The following is a 20,543-nucleotide window of genomic DNA, read 5'->3' as shown; positions in this document are numbered from 1 at the left end:
TTCATTGCCATATGTTTTGGGAATAGCACCAGAGAGATGCACTCTGAATGTTTCAAAACAAATTAAAGCTTAGACTTCTTTTCATCAACTCTCTCTTCAATGTGAAGGTCCAGCAGCAGGAAGCAGAGAGAAGATGGGAGGAAATCCAGGCTTATCTCAGGAAAAGAACAGCTGAACACGAAGCAGCACAGCAAGGCATGTATCATAGAATTCCCACATAAGACAATTCCCAAGTAATGCTTCCTGCAGAGATTTGGCTGTTGCCATTTGTAACAAAAGGGCATTTTGGAGTAAACGGCTTCAATAAAGCTCAGGTAAAGTCAGAACTGCTTCAGCACCCTGGGGAAATGGTTTGTTGGGATACCAGTTAGTTTGGATGCTGATAAGAGAGCTGAACCTTGGCTTGCTGGGAATCAGGCTTCTAGTCAGCCTCCCTGTTTGCAGTGAAAATGATTTCCCCCAAAGTTAAATATTTTACTTCTGAATTAAAACCCTGACGTTTCTGCTACAGATGTGCAGAATAAGCTTGTGGCCAAAGACAATGAAATCCAGAGCTTGCACAGTAAACTTACTGATACAATGGTGTCAAAACAGCAGCTGGAGCAGAGGATGTTGCAGTTAATGGAGGCTGAGCAAAAGAGAGCTACTGCGGAGGACTCCATGCAGATGCGGGTGCAGGTAGTATTGCTCAAAGGTCTTAAGGTTTTGGCTTCTTTCCTCCCACTTTGTGGCTATGGAAACACAGCAATAGCCTTGAAATGGTGCTTTAGTAAAGCTTTTCCTTACTGAAGAAAGGATGGGAAAAGTCTCTGCCAGTCTATCATTTGGCAACTTATGAAGCAAGACCTTGTGCGTGGTTCTGTGAGGAGGTCTGGGGCCATCTCAGACCTGAGAATCATGCTGGGCAAGTCAGGGAAATGTGCTGACCCATGCAGTTTCCCAAGCTGTGAAATGATGGTAGAGTCTGGGGAACACCCTGGAAGAGCAGCCACGTACCTTTGATGTTTGTGTGAGCTCTTCTGGAGTGATCTCTCTTCTCCTGGCATCAAGTGGTGAGAGGCAGTGTGGACATAGCTCTTGAGGGCTTCAGGGAAACCAGAGGTGTTCAGTGGGGCAGGGTGTATGTTTCTCTTGATACAGAACAGGTTCTTATGCTTCCACTCAAACTGGTTGATCTTAGTGAGGAGAAAAATAGTGTCTTTGAAAGTGTCTTGACATGTAAATGCTAAACTGTTTTCACTAACATAATCATGGCTAAGAGCTAATCATAGCAAAAATTGGCTAGCTGCAGATCTCAGCCTGCTTTTCTTTCTGTGCTCTCTTACAAGGATCTGATAGAGCAGAATGATGCTTTGAATGCTCAGCTTCAGAAGTTTCATTCACAAATGGCAGCCCAGGTACAGCATGTTCTCAGACTTCCTTTTGTAGTCATCAATTGTGAACTTTTAATGAAAGTCAGATTATTTTGGTAACTGCTGAAAGCAAAGACTTGTTAGCATCCTCTTTTCTCATGTTTCTCAAACTGGTTTAAAACTAAAGCTTCTGCTGTCCTTTTTAGGGGAAATATCCACTTATTTCCTCCTCTACTGGCTTTCATTTAAAATCAAAGGGTAGAATACCTTTTTGAATGTTTGTTTTCTGTAGCTTTGCATGTGTATGATTCTCTCTTGTGGTCCTTTGGTCTTTTTGCAGTCCTGTGATCTGCCTGATCATGGTTTTCTCTTGTGCATCAGATTGAGAAAACAGTGTCTTATGATGGCTCCCATATAAAGCTATTTGTTCCTTCCAGAGGTGATTTCTGTGCAGAAAAACAGCAACAACCAAACAAAAAAACCCACTGAACTTGCACAACACTTTTCTCAGTTCTTTTAATCTCTACAATTTTAGTTAGTTGCTTTGAGAAATTATTGCTGTTGTAAACACTGTGTAAAACCTCAGTCACTGAAGTTGCTTCCATGTGGAGCTCGGTGCCAGAAATAAGCTCATGGATTGGATACTCTCCCCATGTAGTTGGGTGCTGAGTTGTTTTAATCCTGGACTTGCCTGATGTAGTTTGATAAAGTTCAACATCAGACTAAAAATGTGTTGTCTGGCTTCTCTTGTGCTGTAACCCTTTGGGTGGGGAGAGTAGCAAAGAAAGAGGCACTTTGCATTTACAGCAACTTCATGATCTCCTCTTCTCATCCCTGGTCCTTTAAAAGGACTTTGAAAATAAATCCCTAGGTTTGTTTGCAGACTGGGTACTGCTCTGGGCATCAGAGTTGGTGAAAATGTTTTGGTCATTAAGAATAGACCCTCTGGGACTGGAACTTTCTGTTCCCTTTTTTTTTTTTTTAATCTGATGCTGTTCTCTTATGGTATGATCCAGATAAGGCCAGAACAGGAATTGTTGTAGAGTCCCATGGGCACAAGCTCTGTGAGAACTAGGATTTTGGGGAAGAGGGTAAGGCTGGATAAGGAGAACCATGTATCTGAAGCACAAATGAACATGGAAGTTCTGTCACAGCTGCCACCAAACCAGATATGAGAGAGTCTGCACAGTTCCCTTGATACCCTGTGTGAGGGGTTTCTCCTGCCCTGTTGTGGGTGAACACATAGCAATAGGCTTTTTCCAAGGGGAAAAAAAAATGCCACTTGCAGATTTAATGCTGCTCTTTCTGTTCCTAACACAAGTCCTGATGCACTGTCCAGGGTTTTCTTCCCTTACATTTGAGTGGTTTGTCAGCAGAATGTCCTGTAAAGCACTTAGTTCTTGGGAAACAAGTGCTTGTGATCCCCATAGCTTGTTTGAATCTGATGAAGGATGAATTCATTTTTTTCCTTTATGTTGCCTTTGGCCAAAGGGGAAGGGCCATCAGCATGTGCTGGTATTCTTTCAATGTTCCTCAGGCAGGAAATAGTTGGAAGCATCCCATGCCAGTTTAACTAGACAAATCTTACAAATGCTATTCCTGGCTCACTCTAGATGGTGATTCTTTGACTTGCTTTACTTTCAGCTGTTTTTTGTTTTTGTTTTTTCCCCTTCTGCAGACCTCAGCTTCAGTCCTGGCAGAAGAACTACACAAAGTGTGAGTATTCATTTCCTGTGGTATTTGGGAGGTGTTACTGGCTTGTCAGGCATGCCACCTTCCCTCCACACACATGCAGAGTGTGTTGGGGGGTACAGGTGAAGGAAATGTCACCATCTCTGCTTTTAATTTCTCCCTGTGGGGTTGACATGGGAGCTGGGAACCCACTTCCTGCAGATCTCCCTTCCATGTCTGGCCTTTGGTTTGGAGCCTGTTGTACGTGGCTCTATGTGCTGCACAGAAAGTCTCCCCTCCTCTTTCCCTCTGCCTGTGTGCAGGGATCAGTGCAGGAATGTGCGTGACTGGGAGGATTGTTAATATTTGGGCTGTGTGGCTGTGCCAGGAGATTGGTCCCTTTGGGAGATGGGGGAGTTGTTGTGTTTCAGAGCTAGAGAATGTCTCATAAGTTTTTTTGGCAAACAAGAAGCATTTAAAATGGATGCAAAAGCTTTTGGACCCAACCTGTACTGTCAGCAGGATTTGGAGTAGGAGCTGGGCTTAAGGGCCAAGATGTATTTGGTGTTTAGTCTGGTGCTTCGTGTGCCACTTTCATCCAAGACCTTTGAGTTCTGATATGCCGTAATTTCTCATTTGTGCAGGATTGCAGAAAAGGACAAACAGATTAAGCAGATGGAGGACTCATTAGGCAATGAACATGCCAACTTAACCAGCAAGGAGGAAGAGCTCAAGGTATAATAAAAGCATGTGGAAGTGCCAGCTGATACAGGGAAGAGGTTCCTTGGCTGTGTGTACAAAATAAAGCCCACGAGGCTGCTGCCTTTGGGTTTAGGAACAGCTCTTTTAGCTACAACTCTGCTGATTTTGTTCTTCTAGGCCAAGCCAATGCTTGATGCTGAGAAGCTGTTAATAAGAAAGCTTGAGGTTTTTTCTTACTGTTACCTCTAGAGTCTTTCAGAAAGTGACCTAAAGTACTTTGCACTGAAGGGTGAGCTGACCTGAAACACTGTCTCTATGCAAAGTGCAGCTTCTTCCTTTTTTCTCCTTCCTTCAGGTCTTACAGAATATGAACCTGTCGCTGAAATCAGAAGTACAGAAATTACAGGCTGTGACAAATGAACAGGTAAAGTAATTGTTTCATTAAGTATTTGATGTTACTTTCTTCCCACTGCCTGTCCTGCCATAAATGCAAATGCAGCTCCCTTGGCTTTCAGCGAGCCACCCTTAAGCGCATTAAAGGTGTGAGGCTGCTGAATCCGGCTAATATGTGATTCCCTGGAGTTCTTCATAGCTGGTGGGAGGCTTCTTGCCCTTCCTTCAGCAGCAGCATCTTTCTTACTCGGATGCCCAAGTTACTGAAGCACTTTGCTTGGTTGGTTTAGATTTGTGGGCATGTGGAGTGCAGGCCACTTCACAGGCGTGAGCACCGCTGTGCTGGGATATGCAGTCCTGCATATCCATAAACATCCCTCCACAAACCCCCAAAGCACACAAAATCCCTCACCTACCTACCTAAGATACCTACCTAAACAAGTATCTTTTTAGAACCAAACAAAATGCTGTCCCTCTGTTGCTGCAATGTGACCTGTTTATGACAGAGGTGGAAATGAAGTGTTTCATTAGAGATAATCCTGATTGTCAAACAAACCTCTTAAAGATCTTTCTCTCTGTGTAATTACATGCTTGCCTGGTATTTATCAGTGTTTTAAAGGTGCATGAAGACAAGCTTACCCCTTTCCCTCTTGCTGGAGAGTCACGTGCTGAGAGGCCAAATGACTTGTTCTGGCTTTTTAATATTGTGGAATGAAAGGTTGATTGAATCATGTGATGTATCCTAAGTCCGTGTTAATCCTCTTTATATCTAGGCTGCTGCTGCACATGAGCTGGAAAGGATGCAGAAAAGGTAAATAGCTCTGGGGTTTGATAAACAATGTTTGTCAGTCTTTTATGCCCTTTTGAATTGGTGCTTTTTGTAAGACTTGGATGAGGAAATGCATTTAACTGTTGTGCTGTGTCTCAGCATCCACATCAAAGATGACAAAATAAGAACTCTTGAAGATCAGCTGCGAGAAGAACTTGCTCAGATTTCAAATACAAAAGAAGAATTCAAGGTAAGAACACAGAATAGCTATTCTTGGGCTTATTTACAGTAAATGTTCCAGGCTTTGGAGATTGTAGAGCAGTTCATACAATTGATTGTTGATTTGTAAGATAGAACTGGCTTTTGGGTGTTGAGGTAAATGACAGTGTTCTGTTTGCTGAGGCAAGAGCAGTGTGAGCTGTCACAGTAGTAGCAACAGACTGTGCAGCAGAGAAGAGGTGGGGTAACAAGTTGGTGCAGTGTCTGCAGCTGTGAAGAGTGAGGTCTTAGAAATCCAGAAAAGGAGGTTGTTCAGTAGAAGCTGTTGCAGTTTTCCTGCATTCCACCATTCCACCTTCTAATACGACTTTCAAGGCATTGGTGTGAGCCTTTGTTGGTCAGATTATCATGTTGTCATGTCTTTTTTTTTTACATCTACCTTGACAAAAAAAAGCTTATTTTCTCCCTCTGTATTTCAAATTGTTTCTCATAAGGCTGCAGCTAAATTGCCAAAGCTTTTAGTTCTGACATCTGGAGTCTGCACAGCTATGCTGGTACTTGTTTCTAGGTGGTGTGCACAAAGAGCAACTTAACTCCTTCTTGCCCTCTGCCACTTTAGGCTCTTTCTTCTGAACTTGAGCTGTTAGAAATAGATCTGCTTCCTGAGAAAGGTGATGACTCCATCTTTTTAACTCCTTTAAAGCCCCTGTGAGGTGCTGCTGCTTGTCTGATGTTTCTGGTGAAGAGTCACTCACTCTTGAGTCTTGCAATGTCAAGTTGGTAGGTTTGCTAGTGAGGAACAGAGGGTAGTGGGCAGAGGCAGCATCCTTTTATAGAGGAAGCCATGCCTCATGAGTCTCCTGGTACTCTTGGGAGACATTAGCAAGCAGGTAGTAAACTTGATTTGTGTATTAAAGTGGCAATTTTTAAAGAGGTTTTGATGAGAGTCCCTTGCAAGTCTCCCTAGTTTCTCTAAGCTGTCAGAGAATAAGAGGGAAGACATTTGCTCAATGAATAAGAAACAAAGTGCAGCTTCAGTTGCTTTTTGTAATAAAGCCCTTGACTGAATCTTCAGTGAAGTGTGTGCTGAGTAATGGCTGCATAAATTGTCTGGAAAGGGAAGTGGGAAGAGATGGCAGGCTTGAGTGAGTTGGCAGGTTTCAAGTTGGTGACAGTTTCGGGGCTTTCAGTGTGGTGGAACCTTCTGAAATGGCAGGTAAAGTGGTGAAAATGCATATGAGGAGGAATAATCTGAACTTCCTTCAGTGTGATGGTTTCTGCAGTAGCTGCTACCCAGGAAAAAGGCCTTTTAAGGATGTTGTGGATGGTTATGTGCTGAAATGAACTCAATGCTAAGTGACAGCAAAATCATCTGGAGGCAGTTCTGGTAGTTCTGGGGAAGTGAATAGAGACCTGAATGCAGCTCATCATAGTGATGCTGTGGAAATCCATAGTGTGCTCTCAGCAGGAATGTTATGTGCCCTTCTAGTCTCTTCTTCCTCCTGTCTTTAATCCCAACCATAAGCCAGACCAGCTCTGATTTCAGTGCTTTCACCTGAGGAAAAGCTGCTTTTTCCCCTGTGCATATGAAACTGGGAAAAAGCAGGTTCAAAACAGAGCATTTCTTTTAATCCTTGTGTTGCTGTCCCTGCTGCTTGTGTTGTTCCTCTAAGGCTTCAAGTCTGAAGCACAGATCATGTGCCCTGCTTTTTACTCTTGAAAAGCACCAAGCAAGTCTTCAAAAACGCTTTGTAAAGCAAAAAAAAACAATAATAAGGGAGGATTTAAAAATACATGTGAGGAACACAGGCAGCTTGTCTGTTAAGGGCTGCTGTGTGTGTTGTGTGGAGTAGGAATGCTGGTGGGGATGTAAGGTCTGTGGTCTGGCTGTTTGTCTTCCCCCATTCACCTTTTTCCAGCCTGCTGTTGGATCAAGGTGGGGGAGCTTTGCAAACCTCTGGTTCCTTGCTCTGCATCCTCAGTGTAAAGGCAGCTGAGAAGAACTAGAGAGGTGATCCCTGACCACTTGCTTTGCCAGATAAATGTGTTGTACAAGGCAGCTATCAAATCTTGACACAATGCTGATGCTGCTTTAGGAGGAAAATGCAGTTTAACTGGCCTCTCACACTTGGTCCTGTCTGATCCTCTGCCAGGGAATAAAGATGGTAAGTGCTGAATTTCTCATGGGAACAGAAGGACAAAAGTATTAATACAGCAAAACAAGCAAGCAAGAAAGAGAAAGGACTCTTTATAGCTTTGTAGCTTCCAAAGAACTCTCTGTAATAACTTCTGTGTTATTTAATTACCTCATTGCCAACATGAAAATGCTGTAGTTGGGATGTGCAGCTCTGGACTGATGCAATGTTTAAATTTTCTTCCAGATTCTCAAAGATCAAAACTCAACTCTGCAAGCTGAGGTTCAGAAGTTGCAGACTCTCTTGTCTGAGCAGGTATAGCTGATGTTTGCTGAGGATGTATCAAATATCTGCTGTTGGTTTGAATTGAGTATTTTTTTCTTAAGCTGGTCCTAGGCTGAGCTCGTTGGTGTCAAAGACTGTTGATTTTTAGGCATTTTCTCCTCTATGGAAGTCTCAAGTAAGGCAGTTGTGGCTGTCCTCCAGACCTAGTCAAGACTGTTCAACAAAATGTTGTTTTTTATTTTTTCCTCCCTCCCCTGAAGGATGCTAGCTTAACACCAGCATCTGCAACCCCTCCTTGTTTTAATGGCAATTTTCTGGAATTAAAAAAACCAAACATCCCCTGAGCAACCAGCCCTTCCAAGGGATTGGACTTTTTACTGGGCTCTGGGGTGAGTAGCGTAAGATCTTTATCCTACTTGTTTTCTTCCATCCTGGAATGAATTCTCAAACCAGTACGTAACCAAAGAACAGACTGATGGAACAGGAAACCTGTTCACATTGTGATGCCTTTTGTCCCTCCTCTTCCATATTTTTGCCCATGGCACACCTGCTGCAGCCTGTGCTCACACAGGATGCTGCAGGCTCAAAGCTGTCGTGTTGCTCAGCCCCATCTCCTTTGAAAGTGTTACCTGAGAGAGCTTTCATGAACACCCCTGACTTTGTACCACTGTGGAATGAGAAAACTTCTGCAACACTGGAAAAAGTCTTGCAGGACAGGAAATTAATTTTCTTTTCTGCACTGGTGTCTGCTAGCCAGCAGCTCTGTTGGGAGCAGCTCCCTTTCTCCTGGCAGAGAAGCAGATTTGCAGCCTTATTCCCCTGGGTCTGGCTGGGTTGGGATCCTGTCTGAAAAACAGGCTGTTTTTCCTTGGTAGCTGTTTTTTTTTTTTTCTTTCTTGTGTGGTCTCTCACAATGGGATGTTGTTCATAAATCATAAGTGCTTTGCTAAGAGAGCCAAAAGTGGAGCTTGTCATCTTGATAAATGCTCAGAAGAGGCACATTTTTCAGGTACTAAGCCGGCTGCTGTGGATTAGATGCTGCACAGTGCTTGGCATGCTTGGCACTCCCTAGGATCACTGGGATCCTTTGTCTCACAGCATTTTTTTTTTTTGCCAGAACTCCTGTAGTCCATCAGTGTAGAAGTATCAAGGCACAGGGGCTGGATCTGTCTCTCCCCTGCAAGACTGACATCTTCCCAGCATCAAACACACATGCCAAGACAACATTCTGCCCTGATTTTGTTTTCCCTTCTTGATTAGTGTGATAACTAAGGTTCTGGTTAACTTGATGCTTTCCAGTTGTTTCTGTTTTTAAAATCCTAAATCATAATGATCACCCTATTCTGTTTTTTATAGGCAAACAAAGACTTGTTAGAGCAGATGGAAAGAAGGTAAGAAACTTTCAGAGGCTAAAATAAAAATCTAATTTTGTTGGCAACAGCTACTTTTGATAACTAAACTCCCTTCAAATGTTAACTCATTTTCCTAATACTCATTTCTGATTTCTCAGCATGAGGGAAAAGGATGATAAAATAAAGACAGTTGAAGAGCTGCTTGAGGCAGGACTCATACAGGTGGCTAATAAAGAGGAGGAGCTGAAGGTAAAAATCTCTCATATTGTCTTTTCATGGGGAATTAAGAGATTAAGTGCTCTTGTGCAAAATGTGTTGGAGTGCTCATAGTGCAGTCTGAGATAATTCCCTTTGACTGAGAAAAGCATCTAATGAAGGTAAGGTTAAGATCTTTTAGGTAAGATGGGCTGAGCATGAGCTTTGGTGTATAGTAAGTGGCTGTTCTCTGCTTAGTCTAGAGCAGGTTTTGCCAGGATGATTACCTGGTGTCTGTTGAAATAGAGTGCCTGTATCTCCAGAGCTGTATGTGTGCCTGCAACAAAGCTGTCTTCAGGGTGTTTTGTAAAACTGGGCAGTATGGGACTCTTGCATGTCTTTGTGTAGTTGATAATCTGAAGGGTTAAATGGATCATAAACTGGTGACACTTTTGGGATGACACTAAAGGTGCTTCCTTCCTGATCTTTGTAAAGAAGCTAATGGTGAGAAATCTGAAAAGCTAGGACAAAAAAAAAAACCCAAACCCCTATCTCTTTTCATCTGGGTTTTGCTGGGAAGCTGTGTCCTGTCTACCTGAACATAGCCAAGACAATGCTCATTTCATAAAGTTCCCAAAGTCCAAGTGCATTGCTGAGACCCCTGAACTGGAGGGGTGGGTGTGTGTTTGTACCCCAGCAGACTGTCCCTTGGCTAAACAAAGATGGGAGCACCTCACCTTGTTTCTCTGAACTCTAGCTTCCTATAGCTTGAAGTCCACTCTGAGGTGTCTGTAGTGAGTAATTAGTTCACTGAATACTTTGGCTCCAACTGCTGCAGAGGGGATCTCTTTCAGGCTTTCAAAGTCTTTCACTTTTACTAAAATAAAAGACTTTCCTGTCAAGCTTAACACTTTTTTTCCCCAACAAATGAGTCTTTCATTACCTGTATGTCTGCTTTCAAAGGCACTGCAAACAGAAAATTCATCCTTGAGAAAAGAACTTCAAAGTCTGCAGATTCAGCAATCAGAGCAGGTAGTACTTTTCATCTAAAACTTTTATTACACCTAAACTAAATCTGAAAGAATCTTGCTGTGGTTGCAAAAGTCAAGGGAAAAACGTGGAGATGTCTTTGAAGCCTGTTGGCAAAGCAACCTGTTTTCTTCTAGGGCTGGTCTGGAAGCTGATGCTTCTGTCAAATACTTGCTTTGCAGAAGTGGCAGAAACGTGACAGATGTAAAAGCTCCAGTCAGCAGTGGTTCTGGGTTGGCTTGAGTTGGCCATGTACTGGTGTGGCTGTGAGTTGCCCTTCTCCAGAAGCCTGGTTGCCCATCCTGCAGCAGCTTCATTATGCATATTGGAGCTTTCTAATGTTAATCCACACCCACACAGGTGTGACTTAGTCCCATCCTGGTTATGTCCCTGTTCAGTGGCACTGCCACAGTATTATTTGATGTGCACTTGGTGGGATTGGGAAATGCCTTTCTTGGACATCCAGCTCTGCTTGAGCAGCTCAGGGGAACACTTAATTTCTAGAAAATCATTTGTGGGAGGGCAGAAGCACAATAATGGTGGAGAGGTGTATGGTAGTGCCAGTGTGGAGAGGTTAGCTGATCAAATGCTGGTCCTGAGCCTCAGCCTCTCCTGGTAAAGGTGGTGTGAGTTTGCTTTTTTTTTCCTGGAACTTACAGCAGACCTGGTTTTATTGGTTTGCCAAGAGCTAATTTTCTCAGGAGCAGCCAGACAGATAAAATCTTTAGGCTGCTACATAGATTACCCAGTGCCAAAGAGCTCAAGCTCTCTGCTCCTTACCCCCAATGCTTGCAGATTATTTTTCTCCCTTCTGTTTTTCTGAGTCAAAGCTCTGTTTTGAACAGGTTTCCTTTCAATCACTGGTGGAAGAACTCCAGAAAGTGTAAGTTACTGCACAGATTTAATTCCTGATTGGTACTTCTGTCTTTATTCTCTGACTTACAAGTGTTTTGCTTCTCTGAAACCTTTTGCTTTTAACTGTGGGAAGTGTGTGTGCGTGTCAGGAAGTATTATCACTTTAGAAACAGATCAAGTCAGATCAAGATCTGTGGAAAATCCAGTTGCTTCACTCCTAAGCAATTAACTTCATAAACCTAATTTTGGCTAGATGAGGAATTGTGCTGAATTGTCAGATAATTGTTTTTCTCCAGTAGGCCCTCTAAAAGTAGTGAGTTGTTTGTTTGTTTTTCTCTGTGTATTTGAATTGATAAGTAATTTGCTGGAATGTCCAGTGAAGGCTGAAGTTAAGTGTGTGTCATTCCAGGGACTCTTGATACCTTAGTTTGCATTTTAGATAGTATCTGTTTAGCATGTGAGCTACTGGGTATACAAAACCAGCTTGTTCTGCCATATTCCCAGTCTTATTCCTCCTGTTTGTTTCTCCTGCTTGTTCTACCTGGATTTGGGATTGCAGTGAGCAGTGGCACCTGCAATAGCAGGAGGCCTCACTGTGGATCCCAGAGGCTGCTGATGTGTTGTGGCAGCAGAACCAAAGCTTGTGCATTTCCTCAAGTAGCACATTTGTTCAGCTGCCTAATCTTGTTCCTCTGCTCTTAAGGATCCATGAGAAGGATGGAAAAATAAAATCAGTGGAAGAACTCCTACAAGCTGAAATCCTTAAAGTAGCAAGCAAGGAGAAGACTGTCCAGGTATCTCTCTCTGCAGCATCTCCCTTCCTCTCTGTGTCTACTGACCATTCCTTTGTTGCTGCCAATCATTTGATCGTGATCGATTTTGTAGCATCCATTCTTGTGGTGTTTTTGTGTTTCCATTGTCCAACCCTGTCTGTTTTGTCATTGAAAAGGCCTTGACACAGGAAATAGAGGCTCTGAAAGAAGAAGTAGGAAATTCCCAGCTTGAGATGGAAAAACAGGTAAAATACTTCAGTGCCAGCAGTGTGAAACGGCCTTGCCTTGGATGCGCTGCTCACTCGTTGCTGTTCTGGTGTCTGTTCTTTTACTGGTGAATGTCATTGGGTAAGGGAGCTTTTTAATGGCAGAGCTGCACTATTCTGGGATGTAAAGCCAAAAATCTGTAGTATAACCACTGCTGTCCTCCTGAAATCGCATTCCTCTGGATGCTTTTTGGACTTTTAGAATGACATTTGGCAAGAACTGCTATAACTTAAAGCATTGGAGCACTGGCTCTGGCTGGGCATAATATTGCATACTGTCCTGCAAGCACAAAACCCTGGGATGTCCTTTGAGGCTGGCACCTCAGAAATCTCAAGTGCTGAAGGTGCTTCTCCTTTTGTCAGCCTTCCTGTGTTGCTAGAACAATACTACAGGCCCAAATAATATCTGGTTTCCAGGTAAACCAAAGACTGTTTTCTTTCCAATGTCCAAAGAAAGCCTGTCTTGGCAGAGGAAGTTTTCCTCTAGCTCTCAGGAATGCAGAATTGGGGGAGTATTGGCTTTTTTGGCATACTTGCTGTCTAGCATCCAAACCAACAGGAACCTTCTCTTCCCTAGGGAGCCCATTCTGCAGGCAGATTCATCCATCCATCGTGCTGTCAGGAAGTTTGCTTGTTTGTGTGGGGTGTGTGGGTTGTTTTGTTTGCACTTTTTTCAGTCTTTCTAGCTACTTTCCAACATGTGACCCCTTTTTCTGCCTTCCTTAGTGTTAAGGCTTTGTCCTTTTCAGGCAAAGCTTTATAGAACGTGTTTCTGTGTTGAGCTCTTCCTCCAAAGCAAATTCCCAGGAACTGGAGGAATTATTTCTGTGTTTCCTTCCCTGGAACTGACACAGAGCCCAGAACAAAATGCAGTTTAGAGTTGCTGTCTTTGGAAAGCTATGTATGAGGGATGCTAGCTCCAGAGGTGGTGGTTTAGGCACCTTATTCTGCTTACAGGAAACCAAGAGAGTTTTGGGAATGTTGTGTTGTGGTGGAGGACTAAACTATGGCTGTTTGGGCAGGCAGTTATCTGCACAGATGACCACTGTCAGCCAGTTTTATATAAAAGGAAGTACTGTCACTAAATCTTGGTTCTTCAATCCCTGTTCAGCCTTGGAATGGGAATTTAAGGGAGTGCTGATACTGCAGAGAGCACTTCAGAGCACTTGTGCAAAGGTCTAAATGATCAGGGATGATCTCTCTGATGTTAGCTGCAGTTGCTAATGAGATGGTTGTCATCATCAGTGTCTGCTGCTTCCTTTGTTTCTCGTGGAGGAAGGGTGCTCTGGAGGGCCTGCTTGAGTTCCCATTTCCATTGTTTTCTGCTCTGGAAGTCACCACATTTGAAATGTGGAGAAAGTAAACAGTGGAGACGCTTCAGTTGTCTTTAATTTATTTTCTCACTCAAAAAAGGGCATTTTTATGCTTATGTAACTGTAACAAATAGTGCCTATTTTAGTCATGTCTAATGGCTTTTTCCCTGTATTTCTCCCTGGAGCAGTTTCTAGCATTTGTGTGTCTCTTCCATGTGCATTGAACTGAAGTACTGATTATTTTCTTTAGGTGTCGATTACATCACAAGTCAAAGAACTTCAGACTCTGTGAGTACAGTTGTTAACATGTCTGCTCTGCCCTGTGCACCCCTTGCTTCCCCTCTCCAGTCTATTTTAATTAAAAATGTTTCTTGCCTGGTGTCTGCTCTGCATAAAGAGCATCTTGGTAGATGTGTCCTTAATAAATAGCTGGTCCTGTCTGAGGCAGCAAACAAAGTCAAGTGCTGCATAGCTTCATGAGCCCAAATTAACCTACAAGGGGTTAAATTCAAGGCTGGAAGGAGGTAAGCAAGGCACTGTGGCAAACTTAACTTGGTGATATGTGTGCTGTACCTGGAGGGTGAGTGAGAACTGAGTCACCATGGTCATCAGTTCCTCCTGTCCCCAGCTCGGGAGGAGAGAGGGATTATTTTCAGATGAGGAAGGCAGACCTGTGTGCAATCCCTGTGACATATGTCAGGGCAGAATTTGTTGGCTTTCACTTAATGAGCAGGTACCATTGATCAAGGGATCTTCTGATAACCCAGACTGAAGTGCAAGTGTTCACACATTGATTTTAGCAGGTGAATTGTTTGTGCCTTTGATCACACAGTTTGCTTTTGTTTGTTATGTGCTGCAAAGCATAGGATGTCTTTTTTTTTTTCTTTCCCCTCAAATGGATAAAAGAGCAAGGGTTTATGCTGTGTGTCTGTGTTTAATGGTACAGGTTGAAAGGGAAGGAAAAACAGGTGAAAACCATGGAGGCCTTATTGGAAGAGAAGGAGAAAGAGATTGTTAAGAAAGGAGAATGCCTGCAGGTGAGCTTCCTTGGTATATAAATGTAAATATATTGCAATATTTCTGACTGTAGAAAAGTTAATTTTACACTTCTAAACTTGCCTTTTTTTTCCTCCGTTCAAAGGGTCAGAAAGATACAATTGCACAATTAACCAGTAAAGTTCAGGAGCTAGAACAACAGAACCTGCAACAGCTCCAACAGGTATGGCTTGCAGAATGGGTGTAGTTTGGGAGTGCTTCTCAGTTCAACTGGGAGATGTTGGTTTTGTTTTCTGCCTCTCACAAAGGGTTTGCATTGGATTCAACCTACTGAGCTATTTTAAATCCTACTTCACTAAAATGGTAGTCTGCAGTGCAGAGAGCCCACTAGTTCAATTGTGTTCATCCAAAACAGGTTTTACACAGGTAACAAGTTCTGAGAGTTTTTCTTTAGCTGGGTGATACTGTCCTTAAGGAGGAGCTTTAATGGTCTGAAAACTTGGAAGCTCCTAGGCAGAATCATGGCTGTGTCAAAGGTACCTCCTTGCCACACTGAAGCAGAGTCTGTAGAGCTATGGTCATGGAGGAACTCCTGCTGTAACTGAAGGGAGCAGCTCCTCTTGAAGTGGTCAGGCCTTGCTGTGGTCCCTTACCTGCTGCAGAAGTTGCAAGTGGTCAAAAGTCTTTTGGCTTTTGATTTTTTGCACTGGACTTGAGAACAGGAGAGTGGGCATCCTTCAAGCCAGGTGTTACTAAGTGGAATATTTCTTACAATAAGGTGATTTTCTAGCTCAGTTTGTTTTTGTCAGTGATAAAGAGGAGAAACTGACTTGCACTGGTATTTTGGGTAGATGCCTAGACATACATTTATCCCAGGGGGAAGGTGGAAAGGAGAGAAACTGGCTGGTGTGAAGTTTGGGATGCTTGCTGAAAGCTGTGCTTCTAAAATCCATGATGTGTTTAGATATTCTTGGAGCAATGAGTGATGCAAAATTTCTGGTATTTCTTTGGTAAACATCTTGCAAGCTTTGTGGTGCCCCAGCTCCTGCAGAGTTCCTGTGAATTTGAAAGCTTTGCTGTGTCACCAAAATGAGGGTGGGAATTGCTTTGTTTTTCAGCTACCTGCTGCATCACAAGTCCAGAATCTGGAAAATCTGTGAGTATGCTTCGTAGCAGTTTCTCAAGTGTCTGCTGCTAATATACATTCAGTGCTGGTGTTTGTCTCAAACTGGAATGTTTGAATTGGTTTCAAGAATTGTATGGGTTTTGCTAAAATCAGCTGTTGGTGGTGCTGGCTGTGCAGCAGCCAGCACATCTGGTGTCCCTGCCCAGTGTGCCAAAGCTGCAGGGCTCTCAGGCTTTGCACAAAGTGAATGATCACCCAGGACTCTATTAATGAGTGAAATTGCTGCTGATTCTTGCATCTGGTGATGTCTCCTGCTTAGTATGTTTAGAAGAGTGTGGATTTAAGTGTCTGTGGCTGACTCGGTGAAAGCAGTGAGCAGATCCCCTTTGCCATTCTCCATCTGAGATGCAACAGCCAATTCTGCAGCTCCTGTTTTATGGAGAAATGCTGCCAGATTTCCCTCTGTTTTGACTCTGCCTTGTCTGGCTGCTCTAAGTCAGAGGAAGGTTGTATGAGACTGCCAAGAAGGGCTCTGTCTTCCATGTGCTGCCCTCCCAGCAGGGCTCCTGTATATCCAGTATGTGTTACGTGGGGCAGCCTCACCTTTGGGAGACTGTCCCTGGCACCTCCAGAGCCAGCTGGCTTGTCACACTTGCCCAGGTGATCCAGGGCTTCTTGGCTCTGGATGCTGTTGAGATCAGCTATGACTTAATGTATTTGCTGATTGACATGTGAAGTGACTAGTCTGATCAGGCCAGTTCTTAGCAGGTGAGTGTTTGCAACACATCTTGTTGCAGCTGGTGTGTATTTTTGTTAGTTTTCTTTGTTTAGAGCCATAGTGCAGTGTTGTTTTTTTTTCCCCCTCCATGTTTATGTGCTGCTTTTGGCTGATCATTATATATAGCATAACAAAATCTATCTTCTACTGCTGAAAACTGTCCCAGCTAGACTGTCTCTTTTTAGCATTAATTGTTACTTTAAACCTTTTTTTCTTCTAAACCACCTCTGCAGCTTGAAAGGGGAAGAAGAACAAATGAAGAAGTTAAAAGCTGTACTGGAAGAAAAAGAGAGAGAAATTTCAAGCCAAGTGAAACAGTTGCAGGTGAGGTTTCAGTAGAAGTGTCTGGTGTTTTAAGGAGGGTATGTATTGTGAGTGTGTATCCATATTTACATGTACATATATTGCTTCTTTTATCTCAACAGGATGTGCAGAAGGAAAACGAATCTTTCAAAGTTCAAATTCAAGAATTAAAGCAGGAGAATTGCAAACAGGTACAGCTTCCAGTTGCAGTGTTACTGAGAATTCAAAGGGGAGGGTGGTAGCTTGTATGGATGACATGGAAGACCAGTGGATGTATTGACCATGCAAATCCAGAGACAGCTTGAGGGCTGAACTGTGCTCAGCCAGCTTTTCTGGCTGTTGCCTGTCTGTTCCTGCTTCCAAATTGTGGGAATTTGCAGCTTTGTGCTCTTTCTTATGCCTGCTGAGTTCTTGTCTAGCTTTTCACCCCTGTCTTTCCACACTTTATCACAGCCAGAGGTTCTTCTGGCTGAAGGAGGCTGGACAGGACTCCCTGAGAGGCCAAGGCTGCAGCTGCTTAGTGTTGCAGCAGTGCTTGGTTAACAAGGCAGGTCCTGCCCTCTGCATCACTCTCTGCTGCTGATCTGCTCCTCATGAGTTTTTGATCTGTTTGTAGGCATCTCTGGCTGTCCAAAGTGAGGAGCTTCTGCAAGTGTGAGTACTGCCAGAAGTTGAATGCAATAGCTAAGTGCTTCATTTCACTTACTGCTTGTGAATTTTAAAAGATGAAATAAATGCCAAATGTACAATATCAGTGCGTGAGAAGTGGCCAGTAAAAAATCTTTATTATCTAATGAAACTGGAACACGGAGATTCTGCTCTCACTAATGATCTTCAGCTGCAGTCTTCTTCCAGTATGTTGTGCCCACAATGTAAGTCAGCCATGATGGATTTAATTTTAAATGCATGCCAGCTTAGCTATGTCTGAAGAGTTAAATGTTGGTGTTTCAAGCAACAGTGACAGGCTTTTTTCTTGGAACTTCAGCATAAAGTCTGAGGGTTGTTCATACTATAAAATCGTCTGGTGCAAATCCTGTCCCAGGGAAAACCTCAGGGGTAAAAGTGTGTTACCTTGTGGAGCTGCAGTGTCAGCTTATACTCTGCTGCACAGTTTGCTGCTGTCATGCATTTTTGGCTGGCTGAATTATTCTTCTTTTAAGTTAAATCACTTCTAAATTGTGGACTAGGCGCTTGAACAAAGAATGCTCTTATCCAGCAGGCAGCTCCTGGTTTGTGGTGTTGTACAAGTGTGGGCTGGCTGACTTATCCTTAGCTAATGTGTTGCCTTTCCATGGCCTTGATAAACGTGTGCAGATGACTGTTGTAGGCAAACAACAGCTTCACAGTGGGCTTTGCTCTGGCAGCCTGTGGTTCACAGAGCAGTGGGAAGCAAGCAGTACTGCCAAGTCAGCGAGAGCAGCTTTTCAAAGAGTGTGTGTTGCTGAAAGGGAAGGGAAGCTGTTTAGGTATATGAAAGGGTGTCAGTGCTTCACTTGAAATTTCTTAAATGTCTTCTGACTTGTTTATGGTTTTTTTTTTGCTAATTCAGGGTTGCAGGGAAAGAGAAGGAAATCACCAGTCTCCAAAACGAGCTTGCCTCCCAAAGAAATGCTTTTGAGCAGCAGAGGAAAAAGAACAACGTAAGGAAATTAATCCAACACCTCCCAGAAAGACCCCCCTAAACCCCAAAGAACAACCCAGACATGTCTGCACAGGGCTCCTTAATGCCCAGGACATGCTGCTAAGAAAATGTTTGACAGTTGTCTGCTGTATTGTCTCCTGGACACCCCTCTTCTCTTGGGAGTGACAAAGCATGCCTTACTTTACTGCTCCAAGTTTCCATTGGCTCTGTGAGTTGCTGATTTGGAGATAGGGAGGAGACTTGCTGGGGGACACATCCCATAGCAAGTTCTCAGACTTGGATTCTAGCCTTGCTCAAAAACGTGTCCATTGCCAAGGGAAGAGGAGGGGTTTTGGGGAGGGATGGTGGGAGAACGAAGGGGGCTGTGCTCTGACTGAGTTATGGTCCTGGTGTGGGGATATGGGAGGAGGCATTACCTTCAGGGCTCTCAGATCTGCTTCTTCCCATCCCTAAGATTGTCTAGTCCCGATCTTCTGAAGGAGATGAAGGGCAATGATCCTTCCTTTACAGCAGCTGCTGATGGTGCAGTATGGGTTGTTTTGTGGGTGGAAGTAAAGATTGTATCTTCCAACACAGAGCTGTGAAGTTGCCTCATTGTAATCTATTACCTGTGTAGAGCAAGATAACGGCACCTTTTAAGTTATACAGAAGAGAGCTGTTAAAATACAGAGGTTTTAGTTCACCTACCACTCCTTGATAGAAGGATGAAATCCAATGAATACTGTGCAATAAGCTTTATTGCTTAAAAGTGGGGCAATATAAGAAAGGTGCACAAGGAAAGTACTGAGAAAGTGAGCTTTTGAGCAAGTAGTGTTGCTTAAGAGCTGGAATAAAGCAGAGGAAAAGTTGCTGGGTATTTCTAGAAGACAGATGAGCTGAGAAGTTAGAACAGATGTGTGCCTGTTGCCTGGGAAATTGCAAGGTCTAAGTGCCCTTGGTGCTGCTAGGGGCAGACCAAGCCTGTAGGTCCCAGCTTTCCACCTCACAATTTTATCCAATTGTGTTTTTAATTCCTGTGAAACAGCCCCTAGGATAGCAGTAAAGTAAAACCAGTGTAGGTACATGCTAAGATTTGGATACCACTTGGTGTGGTGATTAAAACAAGAAAACATTGTCTCTCAAAAATAGCTCCTTGGAGAGTTGGAAAAAAGCTGAAGTCCCAAACACCCTAATCTCCTCCCCACAAGGCCCACCATCTTTGCTAGAGAAGAGCTGAGGCTCTTTTTATAAGAGCTTTCAGCCTCCTAACTGAGCCTGCATGTTGATGTCTTGTGGAGTACACGTTTGATGACCTCGCCAAGAAAGATGCAGGAGCGCAGAACGGCGCGGTGGTGTTTCCGTGCGGATGGATCTGAGGTCTGCTCATTCCTGGGGAAATCCCCAAACCTCACAGGAGGGTTGGTGAGCAGCACACCCGTTTTCTTTGGGCACAGTGGAGAGAGCTGCATGGGTAAATGCTGTAAACTAAGGCCCCCAGCTTGTTGTTTCTAAACTCAGCCCTAGCGTAGTAGCCTTGGGCTGAAGCCCAAGGATCTCTGCAGCTAAACCTGGTTGCAAGGTCAGAGGCATGAATGTGTGCACCTCCATCTACACTGGGGTCCATGCTGGGTTCTGCAACGTGACATGCCTAACACTCTGTTGTGTAATCTGTGGTTTGGTGTCTGTGTTCCTCACTACTTTTGGAAACTTCCCTCTTTCTTCTTACAAACGCAGTCAAAGTGTGGGGTTGCTGCGGCGACACGCTCCGCAGTGACGCTTGGATCAGTTTTGGACAAGGGGGCAGGTTGGGTGGAAATTTTTTTTCAGCCCCCCTTTTCATTCACGCTCTTTGAACGTCACACTTGTTTTTGCTAGTGTATGTCATCCTACCAAAATCACCTGGCAATAACCAGCATTTAAATGCAAATGGTGGAATATAGTGCAAAATAGATCTCTGAAGCGCAAGCGGAAACAGTTTGAATATTGGCTGAACTGAAATCATTCTTTCTAAAAATGATTAGGACCTTCGGGAGAAAAACTGGGAAGCCATGGAAGCATTGGCATCAACTGAAAAATTGCTGCAGGACAAAGTGAACAAGACTGCCAAGGTTGTAATGTTGACTGCTAGAAATTATCGTTAAGCTAGAAGCAGATCTGCAGCTGGTTGGTTTTTTTTTAAATGAAATGGAGCCATTTAACTTTTACTGCAGTTTAAATATAGTCTGTTCTGAGTGGTCATTCACACACTCACCTCTGCTTCTTCCTGTTGTCTTCAGGTGTCTTTTTTTTAATCCTTAGTCTGTGGGCATGCTGATTTTTGATTTCTGTTTGCATAATTGTTAGAGCTGTCTGAGTCATGTTTTTACTTGTGGGGTGCACTAGAATAGAAACTGCTGGTGAGCAACCTGCT

The 20,543-nt window shown here is 43.5% G+C and overlaps 1 protein-coding gene across 17 annotated transcripts in view; it reads left to right on the top strand.

The window, feature by feature from the left end:
- The window catches only part of KTN1 (kinectin 1), a 76,394-nt gene that overhangs the window by 38,788 nt on the left and 17,063 nt on the right, over positions 1 to 20,543 (top strand). For 7 of the 17 annotated variants that reach the window (XM_051620455.1, XM_051620450.1, XM_051620451.1 and 4 more), the window contains exons 10-33: positions 108 to 195; positions 512 to 678; positions 1,329 to 1,397; positions 3,031 to 3,068; positions 3,668 to 3,758; positions 4,081 to 4,149; positions 4,892 to 4,929; positions 5,047 to 5,137; positions 7,488 to 7,556; positions 8,883 to 8,917; positions 9,037 to 9,127; positions 10,037 to 10,105; positions 10,948 to 10,985; positions 11,661 to 11,751; positions 11,907 to 11,975; positions 13,560 to 13,597; positions 14,256 to 14,346; positions 14,451 to 14,528; positions 15,424 to 15,461; positions 16,443 to 16,533; positions 16,635 to 16,703; positions 17,129 to 17,166; positions 18,062 to 18,152; positions 20,155 to 20,241. In XM_051620455.1, the coding sequence (XP_051476415.1) occupies positions 108 to 195; positions 512 to 678; positions 1,329 to 1,397; positions 3,031 to 3,068; positions 3,668 to 3,758; positions 4,081 to 4,149; positions 4,892 to 4,929; positions 5,047 to 5,137; positions 7,488 to 7,556; positions 8,883 to 8,917; positions 9,037 to 9,127; positions 10,037 to 10,105; positions 10,948 to 10,985; positions 11,661 to 11,751; positions 11,907 to 11,975; positions 13,560 to 13,597; positions 14,256 to 14,346; positions 14,451 to 14,528; positions 15,424 to 15,461; positions 16,443 to 16,533; positions 16,635 to 16,703; positions 17,129 to 17,166; positions 18,062 to 18,152; positions 20,155 to 20,241 (1,734 nt within the window). The remainder of the gene's footprint in view (positions 1 to 107; positions 196 to 511; positions 679 to 1,328; positions 1,398 to 3,030; positions 3,069 to 3,667; positions 3,759 to 4,080; positions 4,150 to 4,891; positions 4,930 to 5,046; positions 5,138 to 7,487; positions 7,557 to 8,882; positions 8,918 to 9,036; positions 9,128 to 10,036; positions 10,106 to 10,947; positions 10,986 to 11,660; positions 11,752 to 11,906; positions 11,976 to 13,559; positions 13,598 to 14,255; positions 14,347 to 14,450; positions 14,529 to 15,423; positions 15,462 to 16,442; positions 16,534 to 16,634; positions 16,704 to 17,128; positions 17,167 to 18,061; positions 18,153 to 20,154; positions 20,242 to 20,543) is intronic. The other 10 variants (XM_051620448.1, XM_051620459.1, XM_051620458.1 and 7 more) reach the window with 4 other exon arrangements.

Source organism: Apus apus, chromosome 5, assembly GCF_020740795.1.
Source record: "Apus apus isolate bApuApu2 chromosome 5, bApuApu2.pri.cur, whole genome shotgun sequence".
NCBI lineage: Eukaryota > Metazoa > Chordata > Aves > Apodiformes > Apodidae > Apus > Apus apus.
Note: the sequence above shows the minus strand (reverse complement) of the source record. Positions and strands in the feature narration are given on the sequence as shown.